At 39.5% G+C, this 20,830-nt stretch overlaps 2 protein-coding genes across 2 annotated transcripts; both read left to right on the top strand.

Annotated features, from left to right (window-relative positions):
- The first annotated feature begins 666 nt into the window (after nucleotides 1-666).
- On the top strand, nucleotides 667-4,277 carry LOC106914578 (tetraspanin-1-like). Its single transcript, XM_014981454.2, has 8 exons — nucleotides 667-774; nucleotides 1,995-2,066; nucleotides 2,495-2,710; nucleotides 2,847-2,921; nucleotides 3,032-3,139; nucleotides 3,244-3,372; nucleotides 3,475-3,567; nucleotides 3,704-4,277. The coding sequence occupies exons 2-8, from the start codon at nucleotides 2,010-2,012 to the stop codon at nucleotides 3,761-3,763; spliced, it is 738 nt and encodes a 245-aa protein (XP_014836940.2). The 5' UTR covers nucleotides 667-774; nucleotides 1,995-2,009; the 3' UTR covers nucleotides 3,764-4,277.
- Nucleotides 4,278-10,142: 5,865 nt separating this feature from the next.
- On the top strand, nucleotides 10,143-13,437 carry dand5 (DAN domain family, member 5). The gene is made up of 2 exons (XM_014981441.2): nucleotides 10,143-10,631; nucleotides 12,364-13,437. The coding sequence occupies exons 1-2, from the start codon at nucleotides 10,143-10,145 to the stop codon at nucleotides 12,661-12,663; spliced, it is 789 nt and encodes a 262-aa protein (XP_014836927.2). The 3' UTR covers nucleotides 12,664-13,437.
- Nucleotides 13,438-20,830: the final 7,393 nt, after the last annotated feature.

Below are 20,830 nucleotides of genomic sequence, written 5' to 3' on the forward strand. Positions count from 1 at the left end.
ATACGGGGATGAAATTATCGACAGTCAGACTCCGTTCAGGTGATTTCTGAAGACAGTGGATTTCTCTAGATTTCTTTTAGAGCTATCAGAGCAAATGGGACTGGATATGAACGTACGTCACACTTTTCAGATTTTTATTTGTGATAAATTTTCCTTCCACTTCACAATTGTATATTGTCTTATTTGTTTTACTTTGAGGCATTTTTACCAACACCAAACGTGTTCGGTCAAATAGTCGTAAGCGTTATACTTGTGTGAGATATCTCTGTCTCATTTCTCCACCTTGTTCACTGCTCTGGCTGCAGTTTCATTTATCATTGATCTTTGCATGAAATAAAACAATCAATCTCTTTATTTATTACAAAATGTTTCCATGACGTATTCACATCACTAATTAACCTCTGATACAAGTTGTCAAGTCATATGACTTTTTCCTAAAGGCTCTCTACTTTTCATTCATTGGAGTTTTAAATCAAAATCAAATTGTCAAATCAAATGTTAGAGTTGCTCAACATGCTGTTTGAAGTTAGTTTGATCATGAATTGTTTGGAAACGTTTGGATCATGAAAGCATATTGAGGATGGACTTTGGTCAGCAGGAATTTATCTTTGTCATCCTATCAGATTAAAAACATTTCCTGATGACATATCGGGCACGAACTCCAGCTTACGTGTGTCTGTGTGAACGATATAAGGACGACCACAAGCCTCGCTGAGTACACACACTCCTGAAGCATCAGACCTCAACGGACACACACTCATCTCAGCAGTACAGGTATGATCTTATGCTTTATTGCACCTTTTGCCAAAATACTTATCAGGGCAGAACCTGGACAGATTTGACTTAAAAAAAAATAAATTAAAAAAAAAGTACATATAGGTACATTTTTGTCTAAAAAGTCAAAGAAGTGACGAATTCTGTCAACATTTTAGCCGTAGCCAGTATTTTATCCCATAGTTTGATCATTTGATGCAAGATTGTGCTTTTCAGTCGCAGACGTTCTTTTTATTATTTTCTCTTTTTTTATGCCATTTAGTCCCAACCAACTGAAGATCCAAAGTCCAATGCTGTTCTCTTAAACAGAAAACACAAGAAAAAAACAAAACAAAAAAAAACAAGTGAATTATCAAACTTTTACATTTTTCTTAAAAAGAAGTGATAATAATATACAGCATGTACACTGGATAAAATAGCCCTCTTGTCTCCACTGAAGGCAGTCGGGCAAGCGTCGGGTTTCCTGCTGCCACCTGAGCGTTTTATTGCCTGTTTTGATAAGGAAGGGCAAAAAAAAAAAAACTTCAATAACCATAAAACTGAGCTCAACCGGGAATAGGTAGAGGAATAAATTGGGCAATGATAGGTTCAAAGGTGAATGTGCGTTTTTTTTTTTTTTGTTTTTTTATGGTGCTTTTGTTCCAGGAAGATATCAAAGCATTTTTTTTTGTTTGTTTTTTTAGAACAGAGTGCCATTTCGACCCATAAACCCTTGGAAACAGTTAATTAGAGAAAGTTAATGTCAGTCATCAACTCTGAGAAATCATGGCAACGCTTTCTCCACTGAAGAGAACATGAGCCACCACCTTTATATGCTCCCATAAATTACACTGGCACACTAGGAAGTTATATGAGCAATATGTAGAATGTGTTTAGACATAAGGCTGCAGGTAAATTTTACATGCTGTGGTAAATCCGGGCTTAACGTACACCATTTACAGTCAAGTGACTTAAAATAAAGCATTGATTATTCAGCTTAATGCTTAAACCGAAACTGTGCCCCATGCGAGAAAGAAAAACTTGCAATATTTAAAGAAGATTAGAACCCTCCTCTCTGTTTTTTTTGTAGTTTGCCTAGGTTAATGTTTGACAGTGTAATCCTATTTGACGTTTTCTGTGTCCACCTGTGCCCCAACCTGTTCTTTTCAAGTAAAAAAAAAATTTATCTGTTCTGTTCATACTAATCTTTTTTTTTGTTTTTGTTTTCTTCTTTTCACCAGCCAAAATCAGCCAAGATGTGTTGCACAGGTTTCCTTAAAGTCATGATGTTCATCTTCAACGGTGGCATCTTTGTAAGTTGGGGAAAGAGAAAAAGCGTTACTTCTTTTCTGTGAAACTTCTTCTCTTGTGTAAACTGTAGCGGATGACACCACCCACTGTCAGCAACACTATGATACGGCATCATTTAACCATCATTTTCGTATTTCATCCTGTGGAAGATATTCATCGAAATCTGATCTGGTTGAGAAGTTAAAAATGTGCTTTTCCACAAAATTAGGTGGTATGCTGAAGAGAAAACATGACAAATCCTGCCATTAACTCTTTGATATGACAAAATCCTCTAACAAATACCACATTTGATAAGAATAATTATTGAGTAATAATTTAGAATAGTTTGATTTTCCCAGCATGTCCAGGAGGATGATCATCATTTACATGTTCTCTCACTGTTTGCTTGTTTTTGCTCTTCTAATGCTCTTGTTTCTCTTTGCTCGTTCAGTTGGCAGGTTTGGTCATTTTGGGAGTTGGTATATGGGTGACGGTGGACAGCGACTCTTTGCTGAGTTTGGTGGAGAATGTGGTCAAGTTGCCAGATGAGGTCTTCAAGCTGAACTATGTAGGCTACATGCTGATCGGAGTGGGCGCAGTGCTTTTGATCATTGGCTTTCTGGGATGCTGCGGCGCCGTCAAAGAGAGCAGGTGTATGCTGCTGACGGTGGGTAATCGTTACTATTGCCACACTTACGTAGAATATAAATTTAACTGCTGTAAAGAAAAAGATTTATAATATGTAAAACAATTCATTTTCGCTAATTTCTTTAAAACATATTATATTGTTTGCCCCCCTTTAGTTCTTCAGTCTTGTGCTGATCATCTTCATCGTCGAGGTTGCAGGGGGTATCGTGCTGTTCGTCTTCACCGATGAGGTAAGAGATTGTGGAACGTAAACCAGGACGTTCCTGATCTTACATTTTACAGATCAGATCTTTTTTTAAAAGCAAATAACAATGTGTTACTTTTGATGTTTCATTCACAGGTTGATCAAATCTTCAACAATTTAGAGAATGATGTAAGGACAGAAATTCAAACAAACTATGGAAAAGATACAGAAAAGACAGAACTCTGGGATACAGCCATGGAGCAGGTACTGAATTTATTCCTTTTATCAGCCATTTATTTATTGTGGTAAAATATATTCCACTGAGGCAATGAAGGAGATGTGTAATTATATTTTTTATGTATCTTCAGTTTCATTGCTGTGGTTACAAGAACTACACAGATTTTTATGGCTCCCCTTTTAACATCGGAGGTGAATACCCCCCACCATGCTGCCTCTCTGGCACAGGACCATGCACTTTAGATACAGCACATAAATCGGTATGAAACCAACTCATTTCTGTTTCAGCTTCTTATTCAAATACAAAGGAGATCTACCTCTCAGGTCTGTTCCTCATGTGAAACCCAATGTTTCCCTTTCAGAACGTTAAAGGCTGCTTTGTTAAGCTGGTGGAGCTGTTGGAGGAAAACGCTATTATCATTGCTGGTGTAGCTATAGGAATAGCTTCCCTTGAGGTAAATCAGTATTTAATTTGATTTATGTTTGACTATTTTTTTTTTATTATTCTAAATGTACCGAGTAGAGATTTTTAAACATGTTTGGAATGCTACTGAATTTGATCAACCAATAATGAATTTTATTTGTTTACAGATCGCTGCCATGGTGGTTTCTATGGTTCTCTACTGCAATGCTGGCAAAAACTCAAAGTGATTCGCCCTGGGGATGATAAAAAAAGAAAAAAGATAATGGAATTGGTTGCAATAAAAAAAATCACCTTTTATGTAAAAAGTTTTCCTGATATTTAATTCAAGCAGGTTGATTCAAACATGAACAGATGACACTCTTTTTGCAGTGTTGTCACTCTTTACGAGCACTAAAATATGGAAGGAATACTAATAAGTTGTGCATTTTTAAAACCGCTGGTTTATATTTATAATGCAACTTATTTAAAGTTCTAGGAAGTCTTTACTTCCACTGACGTTGTTTGTGCTGATGTATTCCACATTGAGATGTAATGATGCACACGGAGGTGACTTCTGCTGAGCTTTTATGTCTGTTTTATGTTACTCACATTTATGGCAATAATAGAATGCATTTATTTTGTATTTTTTTAATTATGTAGGGACGTCGAATGAAACTTTGTCTTGTTTGAGAAATGTGATTTATTTTGTTTTTGTAACATGTTTGTGCAGTTTTGTGCAATAAACATGAAGAACAGAACACATTCGTTGAGAAAGGTGTGATTTCTGAGGTTGTTAGTAGGATATCTTCCAACTGCTGCACATGTTTGATTTTGCACAAGACAAGCAATTCACTTAATAATTTTGCAGATAAAAGGCCGACCTCTTGCTGAAGTTTCACATAAATCCACTTGCTACCAGTATGATTTTTATATTCAAGACTTTAGGATTTTAGTGAGACACTTGGACCATTCTTTTTGACTTATGACTCTACAACCATGTTTGAATTTATTGTGGATCTTCTCAAATCCACACCTGGTTAAAATTATACAGATAGGTTACCATGCATTTCCACCAGTATTCGGCAAATTATTTAATATGGACTTCTACTTTAATAACGGTGTTGTTCCAGTTCACGTATCAAGACCCAGTTCTAAATTCAGTTCACTCAGGTTAAGAGTTATTTTTTCTGAACTAATTTCCCAGCTCCAATACGATGTAGTTCTCCTCCAGGAGTTAGATAATCCATCTGTAAAGCTTTCTTGCTTATGCTTAATCAAAAACTATCTAAGAAGGGTTTATGTTAAGGGCGTTTTAGAAGTTTGATATCAGCCTGCTTTTTCTATGCTGAAATTTTTGGAAGGAAATTGGCCAGGATGTGTGAAAGCAGCTGTGAGATGATGGGACTCTGGTGTCACTGTCCACCCTGAACTGAGTTTAGCATCAACATGGGATGAAGAGATGTCAGCTGAAAAGCGTCTGCTCCAAAAACATTTTCCAAAATATATGAAACTTGCAGATTTCCGAAAGGGCATGGCAAAGACTGAGCTCAAGACCGAGCCTTTAGGCCTCAGTATTATGAAAGTTTTGGCAGATTTAACATGAGGAGGACGTCACGTTAAATCTCTCATGTTCTCCTGGACGTTCCATTTTTACAAAAAAGGAAGACAAGGTCAAATTAGTGCAAATGTGCATAGTATTGATCTGGACACTGTTAAGTGTTCATCAGAGAAGCAGCCTGGGGGAGGAAACTGTCTCTGTGGCGGCTGTTTTTATGTAAATAGCATTCTGCAACGCCGGCCTGAAGGTAAACGACAAAGCAGTTTGTATCCAGGATGTGAGGAGTCTCCAGAGATGCTAGCTGCTCTTTCCCTGACCCCAGACCTGTACATGTCCTGGATTAAAGGATGGTCAGCCCTGATGATTTTCTCTGCAGACCTAATTGTGTGTTGCAGTCTGGTCCGGTCATGTTTTTGCAAACGAGCCAAACCTCACAGTGACAGAGAAACACAGGACAGACAGAATAGTGGCATTGTAGAAGGCGATCAGCAGCACATGTGGCGGGTTGTACTGCTTCTTGACGTGCGTCGGGAAGTAAAGTCTCAACTGGGCCTTTGTTCCAAACTGTGGTGGGGGAACCATCTCAAGATGTGGTTTTAAAACTATTAAAGTTGCTGCAAGTACAGCCATCACTCTGAAAATCACATCTTTATTTGTTTCTTTAAATGTACCAATTTAGACTCCATACATGCTACTTATCAGTGTATGTAAACTTCTGCTCAGCACAATAATTACTGAAGAAAATACCTGGAATCCTTTTACCAAAACATCAATCCTGTTTCTCTGATATTAGATTATCTCATGCACAATGCATACCATGTTTACTGTACCATAGTCAGTGTACTAAAACTTGAAACTGATGTGGAAAGACTTACAGTTTTCCACAGTATAATATAATTATGCCAGACACTCAACACACTGAGGTCAGGGAAGCAAAGGGCACTTTAAGGTGAAAGCGCGGACGTCGTGTAGATTGTTGATTAGATTTCCAACTCCTCCTATCTTTCGGACTACAGTTAACCACTGAGCATAATCATTGTGACATAGGTCAGCTCTTTCCACATGGTCCATAAATAACAAGTAAACACAGTAAAATGACTAAGCAGAAATGGAGGAGCACATTCCATCAATACTTTGTTGATGTGTTACCATGTTTTTATTTTTTCTGTGCGATTGTATTTCATACATTTGTGTTGAACTGATTAAAGGTTTTATTCTTGGATTATGTTACATGTATCTGGATGGAGCCACTTCTTGCAGTGTTATGCTAATTTGTCAAATGCAAGTTAAAGAGATTTTTATGTTATTATTGTTGTTGTTGTCATGCATGCATTATTTCAAAATTAAGCAGACAAGCTTTTATAGTCTGCTGTCGACTTGTTATTCTGCTTGAATTTTTCTTTCTTTAGTTTTTCTATATTTGATTGGATTCATTTATAAATACCACTAAAATATCCCATATCATCTCACTCCCACCTCTATGCACTACTTTCCATTTTTTGGTGATCTGACTGTGTGCTCGTTGAATCTGCCGTCAGCTTTTTTTGTGTTTATTAAAATTAGATACTGTGTTTCAACACCGGGGGAAGGGGTGGAGTGACAAAACAAGTTCAAATCAACATAATGCAACCGCAAAGCAGTGTGTGTTTCTGCATCATTTTCTGCTCCTATTTTAATTAACCCTCTGAGCCCTGTGTGTTGGCACAGCTGCACATGTGGCAGCTGATTAGTGCACTCGGCGCGGCTCATGAGCTCGGGCCCTGGCATTAGACGATATGAACCAACAGCTGTTTAATTGCGCGGGGAACGAAAAGGTGCATTTGATCAATATGGTCTCGCCAAATGGTCAGAAGTGTGTTCTAATTCACTTTATGCCGTGTGAGGTTAATTACTTTTAATACATTACCATTTACATTAGACACGGCTGATTACGTCGTACAGCATGCGCTGGCATTCGAGTGTGTTTTACTAGAGTCTGGTCAGTGGCGCTCCAAAAAGTTGCAGGCGGGGTTGTCACATGTTGAGCTGCTGATACCGGATCTTTCCACTCAAACAAATGCTGTCTGGAGGGAGAGGTTGTAAATCAGAAAATAAATCCATCGTGTGATGATCTCATCCTCCTTTTGCTCCTACCAGGCTTCAACTCTTCGCTTTTCAGGTACGAATGCAGGAAAAGAGCACAGGCTGCATCAAGGGAGGTACAGAGAGCTGATCCTGCTCACACTGAAACTTCTGAAGCAAAGTTCTCCATCAACCGTATCCAACTAGTTTGAAATCAGCTAGCAGATAGTGACGTATTTTCCTGTAAACTGTGGTGTCATATAGCAGGCTGTATCTCACATAGGACATAATAAGGAAGTCTTTTATATCCTGTTTATAAGTATTCTGACAAAGGTGGCTGTCTGAGTTAACTTTAATGTTTCTCTAAATGTTAAACATTTATGTGTCACTTTCTTCACACACTCAGGCCTATTATTATTATTATTTTTGCCCCGAGCAGCTTTCTCTTCACGGTTACCTTGGTTCTTTTTATATGGCTTTATTGACTGCTTTCCCTTACAGGAAGTTGTGCAGAATAAACTCGGTACACCTAAAAGAAAGAGGCTTTGTCAAACTTTGCCACCTTGTTATCAAACTGACCTTACTCTTTACTCCTTCAATGTTTCACTGGTGGAAATATGGTATGATTTACCACTGCTTTCTCTAAACCTATGCAGGAACAGACACTGTTTTATTGGATTTGGATTTTACAGCAGGTTTTTCATAATTTTTATTACAATCATTTCTCCCTCTCTTTTTTTTTAATTCTTTGTAACAGAGAAAAACTATTAGAAAGCCACTAAAAGTGATACTTCTGGCCATCAGCAGTGGAAAGGAAAGGAAATAGTTTGTAAACAGTGCCCTCTTGTGGTTGAAACATTTTTCATCAAATGTGGTAGATTATCATATCGGGCACACAAATAAAGTGGATATAAAATAGTGTACCATCACTTGGTAGAAAGTTAGGTTTTTATAATTAAAAAAATGTATACAATGATCAATCTATTCACTAATGTTAAGCTGTGACAGAGTTCTTTGAAATAGTACTTAATTTTTTTTTTTTCATCCAGTTGATCTCATTAAACTACAAATGCCAATGCGTTTTATCAAGATTTTATGTGCTACGCAAAAACAAAGTTGCAGATCATTTTGAAGCAAAGAAGATGCTTTGTTGAATCTCTTTTTGCTGCAATTAGAGCTGAAAGCCAATCGGGCTGTGAGTCCACCAGCTTTGCACATCCAGACCGCAGTTTTTGCCAGTTCGTCTGCACATAAAAGCTGAAGCTCAGTCAGACTTGCTTCTTGTCTCGTACATGAGAATGTCAAACACTCCTTTCCTTATAAAACTGTCAGCTAATCAGCCAGCGTGTGATCACGTCACGGACGACGGGGCACAGTGAGGCCTAATGACAGGGGGAGAGGCTCAGAAGCGACCTTTGGGAATAAAGAACAGGACACGGCTTGTTTGCACAGGGAACATAAACTCATCATGGCTTCACAAACAAAGTTAACAGGAGCGTCTGCCAGAGGAGCCGAACTGTTCAACGGCAGCGACCCGGCACCAACAGTTTTAAGCTTCCACTTTTAAAACAGTTTTTTTTTTTAACCACTTGGTGATTGGGGAATGATCAATTTATTCAACATATGACACAATATTTGCTTTCTACTGCAGACAAAAGTTTTACATTATTTTGTTTTTTTGTTGTTTTTTTTTAAATTAAACACATAAAAATACAATGAAATAGCTAAAATTGTTTCGTCTTAAAAGGGTTTGATTTCTTTAGAAAATAAATGAAGATGAAAATAAATTAGCACAGTAAAACCAACAGGTTTCCTGTTTTTTTCCCCCCCACAACCTTAGAGAATTGCAGTAGATCTCAAAAGCATTCTATGATAGAGCATTGTTTAGGAAACTTTTTTCAATTTGGTCTAGCTTGCAGCTTTAAGAGCATCAGCGAGCTATTACTGCTCAAATGTATTAACATGGTACAAAAAAAAACAGTTCCACAGCATTTTATTCATACTTTGGCAGCATGAAGTGGAAAAACATATGGAGACAATCTGAAGTGAACATGTCCCCAAAACCAAAGAAAAAATAAGACAAATTTGGGATTTTTATGAGGGGAATGAAATTATAACCTGCTCCAAATGCTGGACAGTCAAAAGAGAATTCATATTTTTAAAAACAAGGAGTCCCAGCACACATCAAGAGCAACGACAGAGTGGCTTCATCTGAAGAAAATAAATTACAGTTCTGGAACGGACGATACATCCAGAATTAAGTGCGACAGGAAATCTTTAAGACTTACAGATTTGTTTGCTTGTTTTTATACACCTAATCTAATAATATGAATTTCATTACATCATAAAAAAAAAACCCTGATGTTTTAACTGGACCATGTACATCTTTTAATCACTCACCATGTCCGGAAGCCTGGTAGCAAAAATTGGAACTTTTACTGGAAAAATCTTAACCTTACCTCCAGCTAGTAGAACTTAAGATTGAAGCTGGCCTGTCTGCTGTCAGGTTCGATCCTGTGCATGAAAGGTTTTACTCTGCGTGTGCTTTTGTTGAACTTTCTGGGTTAACTTGGTTTCAGTGGCTAAAACAAACCGAAGCCACACTTACAACCTAATAAAAGTCTAGAGTCGGTCCAGACGTTATCATTTCTCAAATCTCACCCATCTGAATCCCCGTTCAGATGTTTTTATGATTGCTGGGGGGTTTTTTAACACTTATCTTGAAACAGAGGCCCTCTCTGTGTGGTAACCATGGCCCGGGGCTGTAAGCTTGGTGCGATGTCTGGTCCGGTGTGGGAATTGCGACACCTTCCTTGCGTTGTAAAGCAGGTGAGAACTGGCGGCCGCCTACATAAGAAGACTCCCTCCACCACAATTACAAAGCGCTGACAGCAAGGTTGCCGTTTGGAACCTTGGACCATCATCCTGGTTTTCTCTACTGAGATTTTGTCTTAGTGTTAAAATCTGCTGTACTTCTACAGCTGTTTCAACTGTGTCTCCGCTCAAAAATGATGTCTTTTTTTCAGATTATGGCTTTCCTCATCAGCCTGGTCATTCTGCCCGCCTCGGCGGCCTCAGCTTTTATTTTTCCCTATAATTCTCTTCTGAGAGAGTCCAGAGGTGAAGCTGAATCGTCGGGTGGTGGAGCTGGCCAAGCGGTGCAGGGAACGGTCAAGGTTGTCCAGCTGGATCCTCGTAACCTGGTCAGTTCGGCGTTCTTCAGGAGAGGACTCACTCAGAGGGGAGCTCCTTCCCACGCCTCCAGACTGTCCTTCCCTGCCTTTCTGTCTCGCGGCCGCCCAGGTCCTGCCCAAGCCCCCAAGGACCCTGTAAGTCCACTACGCCACCTGCGCCCTCAACGACCCGCAGAGGCAGATCTGAAGAAGAAACAGGGACTGCAGATGTGGCAGAAGGTCATGGATAAAGGAGGGAAGGTGTCACTGCCTGTTAACCTGAAGGATACTAAGCAAACATGCACTGCAGTGCCATTTACTCAGGTAAGAAAGTTTCCTTTTAATGACTTAGAAATATTTTCAAAAAGTTTATTTCAGTTATTCAACAGAGTGAAACTCAGACACACAGTGGACACACACTTTTATTTGGATGATTCTGGTTTACAGCAAACAAGCAAATGTAAAACACCAATAAAATCGTTTTATCATTAAAAAAAAGTCATTTATGTCAATCTACATGGGGATGGATGCTGACGTAAACACAAGTTTCCCCCCGGCAGAAAGTTAATACACAAGAAGCTTAAACCGCAAAATTCACAGCTGAGTATGTTGGATGTTAAAAAGCAAAACAGCATTCATTTAGTTTTTTTTTCAGAGTTTACATCAACAACATTTTTTTTTTCAGATTAAAACTGGATGATAACAAAAAAAAATCAGTCTTCCAAAATTGAAACAAACACTCCTGCTCCCCGCTGCTCCCCAAACTCTTAGCACTTAATTGAGGAAGTAGTCAAATATTCCAAGGAGAGATGGGACATTCCTTCATGAAGCAGAAATTTGCATCACATAAACAGATGCAATAACTTGCCTGTATGTGTTGAGTAACAATTGTCAATCCTTCAGGGTAAGTACATTTTATGTTTATTTAAAGGGAACAGAAATATGATGTGTAATGCACCCTGCAGACAACAAAATTATGTAATCGTTATATACTTTCAAAATATCATAATAATACAGCGTATAGTTTTATACGCCAAAGTGACAGATATTTACAAGTACATGAATCTTCAAACATATCTTGGATTATTCTGCTGAATAAGTTGATTAACTTAATTACGTCAAAATTCTATAGTATATACTGAGAACTAAAGTGAAATAAAAACTATAATTTTTCAGTATAATTTTTTTAAAAAAAGCAATTTTGCTCCATATTTTCTTCTAGAATAAAAGTAAAGCACTGGCATTAATTAAAGCACACATTTCCATAGCTGTCGGTAGACCTAAATATGTTGAATTGCTTCCTCTGTGCCACTGATAAATTATTATTATAAATTATTATCAATGACTATCAATAATATGAAACACAGCATCTTGGAACAACACAAATTAAACAGCATAGTCCGTTGAAATTATCTGGAGATTTGCAAAAGCAGCTCCTGCCGCTTTGTTTTGAAGCGAGCCCCTGCAAAATCACAGCTTTTCATGCGATCTGTTACACATTCTTCAGAGCACATCACAATTTATCACGGTCCTCACGATCTGGGAGGTTCATTTAAGCTGCAAGACATCCGCTGCACTTCGTGTGCTGTTCCTGCCTGCTGCTGGTGCTGCCAGTTTTCTGCTCGCTTTTCTTCAATCCCGCCACTGTCCCCAGCATCCCCTCGAGCTCAGAGGTCAGTGACCTTCTCAGTGTCCACTGACATGTCGAAGACGAATTCAGGGGGTGAAGATGAGCTCATCGCTTCATAGTATGTTGAGCAGCATGGCAACAGGACGATGAGATCAGAACTTATGCTACTGGCTAGTTAAGAAGTATTTCACATTTACAGCTGTGTTGTTTGAGTGAAATACTGAGGTTCACGGTTTAGATCAAAACACAAACTTTTTGATGACACTCAAAATTATTGAGAAGAACTTGAATGTAAAAACTAAAACTACAAATGTTTATTTTAAGGAGCTAAAATTACTTAAAGAGTCAACTTTTTGTTACGTGTGTTTACTCATAAGGCTGCCGCTTTGTTTATCCCAAACTCAGCCCTCTCTGTCTTCCTCCCAGCATGTGACGGCAGATGGATGCCAAACAGTGACAGTGTACAACAAGCTGTGCTTCGGCCAGTGCAGCTCGCTCTTTGTCCCGTCCGAGGGGGAGTTTGCCGATCCGAGTCCCGGGACGGGGGCCTTCCACCGTCGGGGCCCCTGCTCCCGCTGTGCCCCTTTCAAAGCTCAGACGGTCGCTGTGCCTCTGCGCTGTGGAGCCCAGGTCTGGGAGAAGAGAGTGATGGTGGTGGAGGAGTGCAAGTGTGAGACGGGCCGGGAGGAGAGGAGCGCCGAGGCTGCCGCTTACACCCACCTGTAACAGTCCCAGCTGCCAAAAGGACAAAACATTGGCATCCATGTCTGCAGTCAGATCAGCGTGAGATTGCTGCTAAAAATGGGGGCAATTATTTTTCATCACATGTGCATTAAGTCCTCTCACATTTGTATGCAACTGTGTGTTCTGCTTTAGATTTGAACAAGTCTGAGTGTGTCATTCAGAGTAAACTACTCTGGTGGAGTGTCCCACCGATGACTGTTGACAAATGACCTACTTTGGTCATGCCGAATTTTTTTTAATGTGATGTTCTTATGTTATAACAACCCAGAGTAAAAACAACTTGGTTGCAAAAATATATAATTTATTTAAGATGCCATTTTTATACACGGAAAGCAACAAGAACTTTAAAAATAATTTATGATTTTATTGAGGCTCTAGATAGCAAACGACATTATGCAGCTGTTTCCATCATTATAGTATGTTGTACTTTTTTTGCTTTGGATGTTGTGTGTGGACCATTCAAACCACTGTCACATATATATATTTTTTTATTTGACTCCTCTTACAGTTAGTTCTTTTGTGACATTTAATAATGTATGAAATGTATTGTTGCTTTGACCTGTTGTCATTTTGGCCAGGACACCTGTGTAAATGAGACACTAGTTCTTATTGGGTCTTTCTTACCTAAATAATGTATTACCAAAAAATACATATATAAAACATCTCAATTACACATACGGAGAAATGAGAGAACAATGGGAGACGATGTTGTCATCTGAAATTATTCCAGGTTGTATTCATAAAGTAATCATACAACTTTGTCTAATTATTGTGATCAATCACACTCGTAATAGTTAGTAATGTCAGCTTATTGTTATATCAAGAACTTTTACATTGTAAATTTATGCACATTACAGACAGCTATCTTAAACATACGCATTATTTAAAAACCATCTGAGGAAATCCCCTGAGCAGCTAACCAAGAGCTACTAATCTGATTGGAGGGGAGCGATTCTGTCTTTTATCGAGACAGAATCGATGCACCGTCTGTCCCACTTGTGCCATCTAGCGGTGCAATTGTGCTACTGCATGACATTGCTCCAAAAAGTTCAAGACAGGTTCACGTCCTAAACTAAAATCACAAATAAACCAAACAAGTGTGACCACACTTTGTCGGGGTCACATTGTTGATTCCCTCTACTGGATTTGGGGTATATCCAGAGTGCCAGAGTAAATTAAGATCTTTAAATAGATTTTTGATCATTTTTATGAGTAAAATTGAACCTAAAAACAGAAGAAATTAAGCACAAAAGTACTTTGGCTAATCCAAATGTTACTTTATTTTAATCGTAATCAATTAACTATACTTAACCCCGTTAGAAGATAGAATTATTTGGACATTCCTTGCCTTCTTAAATATGTTTTCTGTAAGTTATCGCAACATTGTTTCATAATTTTGCTGGATTCCGTATTTTTGTTTTAAAAAGGGACTATATATAGTCATATATATATATATATATATATATATATATATATATATATATATATATATATATATATATATATATATATATATATATATATATATGACGTGGAGGCAGGTGAGGCAGAGCCTCACTTGTCATGGAAAAATAACATAATAATAAAACCATTTATATTGCTATTTTCACCCTGTGGTTTGTACTATAAAGTACCTATTTTTTACTTAGCTTAACCAATTCTGATGATTTTTTTTTTTCTTCAAAATCGCTGGATTTTCGCATTTTCCCATTCAAATGCTCAGAAACGAAGCCGGTGAGGCAGCAGCGAGCTGAGCCTCACCTGGGATTGCGCAACCTCTCGCTAACTGCACTGGCTGCCATTCTATGAGAGCATGTTCGTCCTGTCTGTACGCCAGCAATAAAATGGCTAAAAAACATTTAATATATCGACTGATTTTCCATAATTTCGCTTATGTATATAATGTACAGTGTGTTTTTTGTCACTAACTGTGTTTGTATCGTGTTTTGTGTGCGGAGGAGCGATCAGAAACGGCAGAAAACAGACTCCAGGGGAGGCAGGCAGTTCTCTTGCCTCATGACAGGGGGCGCTCATGATCCCAGACATTGTGACTGCACAACTGCAGAGTAAGACACAGTGAGCTAGCCATGGAGCTAGCCATACAGTAAATAAGTAAAGTACAGCGTTATATATTTGTTTTCTCTTCTCTTCCGACGTCAACATGAAAGACTACATTTCTACACTTAAACAGTTTTCTAAAGTGGATTTTCAGTTGAAGCAGGAGATTATAACTAAATGAAGACCAACACCGGAGCTGAAGGTTTTGCTTCGAGACAGTTTGATGATTCTCAAACGGAGTAGAAAAGACATGCCGAGGATAGACTTGGCTTTGGATGAACGGATATTTTTGTGCAGAATTAGCGGTGCATGGATTTCATTGATACATAAAGGTAAGACAGCAATAAGATGTTTTTTTTAATGAAATGTGCGTTTTGTGGGCTACAGTTTGTATGTCTAAATAATTCAGTAAAGTAGAAGCGGTAGCTAGTCTACCACAACAATTATTTATTAATTAAACATTAAGCCTAAAACGTACTACAACAACAGACTGAATGTTCTGTTCTGTGCGCAAAATTCTTGACTGTTTTTTGGTGTTAAATCCTAAAACATGGAGTAGCATTGTTGTCAGTTGCTATGGCAACGAATCTGCGTAGCTTGGCGAATACAGATCACTTCGCTGTGGATCATAGCACGAAATCAATACCTACATTTCTAAGTTTCACTGAGTTAACGCGGCTATGGATGACATGTAAAAGATTAGTCTTTTTGCCTTCCAGCGTTGTATGCTTGCGCGAAATGTCCGTACGTCCAATAACATGTGTGGTGTCTAAGTCATAAGTCAGCGCCTCACCAGCAATGAATCTCACCGCACGTCACTGAGATATATATATATATATATATATATATATATATATATATATATATAAATTCTTTTAGCTGAAGCTGAGCCTGAGTCCTAGCTTAAATCTGATGGATAATCTGTGGAAGGAGCAAAGGATTAGGGTGACAGACTTGAGGTCCATCACTTACTGGTCAAATACCAGAAGGTATATTGTAAAGGTTTAATTGCTTTTGGTGGAAATAAAGGCTTTCCCAGAGATTTTAACAAATTACATAAAACATCTTAAACATGATATATTTTTTTGGTTTAAAAATGTTACTTGTGTTATTGTCTTTTAATGCCTGTCTCATCTTAAAACACAAACAACCTACTTGGTTGAAAGAAAATAAATTTAAACCTACATCGTCAAGGAGAGGGCATAAACTCAGTCTTGACTGGACTGGTAATCAGTCCACGTCTATTTCACACTGCACTATAAAAGTGTGTTTAGATTACTCTAAACTGAAATAATGTGATCTGTAATGATGTAATTAAAATGTCTTCTTCATCCACTTACCTCTTGCTTGGCCTTGCTAATTGGTTTCCTCCCACCGCTGTTAGGTTTACAAGTTCAATTTATTTTGCATGGGAGTGAAAACACAAAGAGTATTTGTTGTTTTTGTTCCCTCTACCCCCCGCCGCTTCACTCTCATATTCAAGCATTCAAGTGTTGGCTCCTATATTTTATTAAAAAGCCATGTTCCACCGACTTTTTTGCACACTGCACTTACATCTGAAAGCACCAGACTGGAGAGCAAACGAGCTATTGAGCATGGGTACTTAGCGGTAAGCAAACATAATTGTTTCAGCATGGACTCCTGAATTATGTATAGGCACCACCTATTCTCATGCTCGATGTCTTTTCAGAGTGGTTGTGGGAATTTGAACATCCTTCACCACAGATGCACTTGAGCAGGCACGCATGTGTGATTATATGTGCATGAGCTTTTTTTTTTTTTTCTTTTTTTCAGTTAAGGCCCATAAAACCTATTATTCATTTATATCCTGGCACCTGGGTCTGGTAAAGTGAACTCATCCCACACATCCCAACATACATTCCCAGAGGAGCATAAAGAAGGAGGCTCTTTACGTTACCTTGGCACACTGTCAAAATGCCTGCTTTGGATGGCCATTTGCATTCACGTGGGTTTTCTGAGAAAGTGAAAGCGTTCAGTACGCTACAGGGGGCTCACATTGAGACCTGCAGATTCCATTAGCATGTGATTACCATCTCGGGTTGATGGCTATATTTTCCAAGATTGATGGGGCAAATATTTGCCCAGGTCTTAACGGTGAAGAATTAGAGGCCTCTTTTAATCAGGCACTTGTATGTCTTCTAAACATGCAGAGGGACGAGAGACTGAAGGGATTTTTTCCCCCCTCAGGCCAAATTTCTCACAGTGACAGGGCTGTGAGTAATATGTCCGTAACAGAGAACTGAATTAGCAATCCCCCTCTAGCGAACTTGTCTGCAACGATGACGCAAAGAAGACAATATTGGGTTGACTTCTGATGCGATCTTTATTATGTTTTTTCATTGTTGATTTTTTTTCTTCTTGGGGGCGAAAAGGCAGTAATTGCCGGAGCACAGGAAGGAGGCTGGAGAGGATGGTTGCTGATTGAACAAACAAGGTGCACAAGAGAGTACGCCACTTAGCAAGACAGATGTTAGCCCCCTTCACATTGTGGGATCCGGCAGAGCGCTCCTGTGTCATTAAGGATGGCCTGGTTCCCATGGCGAGGGGAGAGGAAGGAGCAAAAGAAGGAGGGCCCGCTGCCAAGTTCAGCGCCTCGGGGATCAGATCAGCGTCACAGGGTGCTAAGTGGCCTAGTTAGCGCTTTAAGACGCACAATGAGCTGCCTGCTCTTTCACTGTGTGTGTGTAAGCCTTTTAACCGTCAGATGTGGAGATGGCTGAGAGATGCGTGGGATGGGACCACTTGAATAAGATCACTTCCATCAAGGTGCATCGAGGGGTATAACATATTTTGGCTTAATATGTGAAAGTTTTGCTTTGATAAATGCTTTTTATGCATTCATGGGTGCAAACTAAAATGACATGGTTCATCACAGCAGGACATCTTGGTTCTAAAGACGCCCTACAACTTGCCGCCTGTTCATCTGTGTTAAGATCTATGATTCAGTTGTCTAAACACGTCTAAGCTAACCAACCAGCTGAGCGATGTTTGAAGGGTAAGGCCCTCTATCCTTTCCTCAGCTTCCTGGAGCTCATACAGAGTTATGATACTGTGGACCAGACTGGACTGCAGGTCTTACATCAGCCTTGGAGAGCAAACAGGATGCTGCCAGAATAGATAATTGTAAGCATCACTAAAAAGAAACTGTCAAATCACAAGCAAGACACCGTGTTCTCACCTAAATCCCACCAGGACAGGTCTTCTGCTGTAGGTGTCAGGCTCTTGGTGTGGGGTTGTCTGTTCCATGGCTAACATCTACCTCCCCTCTGATTTGGTGGTACATACTCGCTGTGCAGTGTTAGCCTGGACCAGCTGGTCAGAGTTGGCTCTGCTAGAGATGGTGCCCCGGGGCTAAGCCTGCCAGCCTACTGCCATTCTGCCTGGCTGCCAGCCCACCTGCCAGGCTGTCTGCTGGGTGCTGGGGGAACAAAGATAGGTATAGCACTATCTACATCAAAGTTTCTCACTGGGTAAAAACCCTGTTGCAGTTAGCATCACAATGATGTCACCAGAGGTTTAACGAAAAATGACCAAATATGTAGTCTCCAATACTTTTTGCATTCATATTAGTTGAATGTTTGATGATGTGTCACTACCAGCTTGACTAAACCAAAACTGAAGGCAGTAGATACACAATAAGAATTATGCGTATGTATGCAGGAACCCATCAGAGTCGGTGCACTAGCAAGGAGATCCTATGAGTCAATTTTATTTCCTAGTTCATTCAGCAGATTGATACAGTTTAATTTTATTCATTCTGAAAAAATACAAGAGACAGAAAACAGAATTCCATGAAAAATAATTTAGATTGGAATCAACAAGGACTGGTGAACAGAAAAAAGTTAGAGCGGTAAAACTGACAGCATAAGAGATGCAATAATTAATGGGCATAATTGCCCATTCACAGATTGTGTGTTCAAAGTGAAATCTAATGTTGAGTTGAAAATGTTTCCCTTCAGTGAAGAGCTTCTGTCTCCAAGTAACAGAACATGCAGAACATGAAGATATGTGCTCAAACTGATAAGAGAGACCTACATAGACTACAAGATCTACTGGTCATTAAGGATAACTTATAAGCCTGATAACACTATCCCTTTTTCAAAGTGACACTGTAACCACTGCCAAATTAATTTCAAAATAGCCTAAAGACGACAAAGACAATGTTTTTGACTGGCCGTTGCAAAGCCCTGGTTTTAGTCCCATAAAATACGAGGGCAGTCCTGAAAACTTGTGTGTGAGCAAGTCAGAAAAACAACCCTGATTCAGTTACACCAGTTTTGTTTGGTGGAATGGACCAAGACTGGAGCCAAGCCATGCAGTTTCGAAGGCAATTATATGCAATGCTAAGTATGTAAACTTTTGAATTTACACAAAGTTAAATGCTCTATTGAGGAAGCCCTTAACCCTCCTGTTGTCCTCGGGTCATTTTGACCCGAGAACAAAACATTCTCTCATCTTATTGTGCTGTTTAGCTAACAGAAATATTTTGGGTAACCCTGACCAACCGTAAATTGGGAAGGATGTGCATTTTTATATACCATATGTAAACATTTTTGTTTGAGCTGTTAATACATGCTTATTTGCACATCTTTGTATCTGTTTGTGTTGTCCATGTGACTGTTAGTTGTGCTTGTAGCCTAAATATGGCAACATTAACGTTAAGTAGCAAGCTATAACTAAAATCTCTGCTGGGTGGTGATGATAATAGCCATGTCACTATGGCAGGTGCGGTCCTGCATGCCATGCAGGTGATGTCTCTCAAGCTCACTTAGCTAATGACTCCAATTAAAATAATTAAGAGCTGGCATGGTGAATCCTGCCCACTCTCCCTCTGCCAAGCAATCCATTCCCCGTCCTCTTCATCAGCACACAACAGCGCCCGGCTCATGCCACTGCTGAGCATGCATTCATCCATTCCTCTACGTTTCCTCACTCGCCTCCTCTTCATTTCTCTCTCGTGGGCAGCTCACCCTACTCGTTTTGCCACAACTGTCCTGTGCCGCTGCTCCTTCCGAGGCATCTAAAAGAAACATGAAGCCTGAAATCAGCTAAACGCTCCACTCGAGAAGCACTTAAGAGACTCTCGGCTCGACTTATTGTCACACAGACAGCTAGAGAAGGGAGAGAGTGAAGGCTGCGTCGGGCAGGAGGAAGAGGGAGGTTTGAGTGGGAGAGGGGATACAAGCCAGGTCCTAACGAGGGGAGAGATAATTGTTTTGTTTTGTTAGGGGCCCTTCTTCAGTGTAGAGGGAGTTGAAATGACATGCCACACATGGTTTTTGGATGAAGTGGGCAGAGAGGGGATGAGGGGCGCAGCCTTGATTGAAGGGGGGCAAAAATGTGGAGGAGGGGGTTAGTACATAGTGGAATCAGTCACACCAGCCCATAAAAAAAGGCACACTGCAAAAGTGGATCTTCAAAGTGTTTCTTTTTTTTTTTTTTTTTTTTTACTGACAATCCACAAGCTCCCATGAAACCTTGATTATGACCATGCACATTGCTGCCTTGTGGTCACAGGACTTCCACAGGATTTCAATGTCAAAATGCACGGTCTACAAAATTCCAGCAGTGGGAAAGACTGTTCCGAGCCAAGTTGGAGACACAACTTTGGCTACCGGTCCTGGTTAGATTTATCAAAATTTATGAAAAGGCAAACATATGAATCTCTGGTGCCTTGGTGTTCTTTCAGCACTTGGAATCCCAGACTGACAGACGATATGCCTGGATTTGTTGCTGGCGTGGCAGCACAGACACTTTTCCAGGATCTCATCATAATTTTGGGGGAGAAAAAGACTTTGATGTTAACCATGAGTTTTCCACTCTTTGTGGTCATGATGTATGCATTCTGTCCTCAGGAGATCACCTTTCATCAGCATTTAGTTGTGGGAGATAGGTTAGGCATAACATTACGAACACTAGCATAACAGTGTGTCAGCATTTTTTTTTCTGCCAAAACATCCCTGACCTGTTGAGGCACAGGCGTCAGGTGGACCCCTGGAGGTGTGCTGTGGATTATGGCACCAGAGTGTTAGCAGCGGATTCTTTAAGTTCTGTAAGTTTGAAAGTGTTG

This window comes from Poecilia mexicana, unplaced genomic scaffold, assembly GCF_051168715.1.
Source record: "Poecilia mexicana isolate PSO_F unplaced genomic scaffold, ASM5116871v1 scaffold_1, whole genome shotgun sequence".
Taxonomy (NCBI): Eukaryota; Metazoa; Chordata; class Actinopteri; order Cyprinodontiformes; family Poeciliidae; genus Poecilia; species Poecilia mexicana.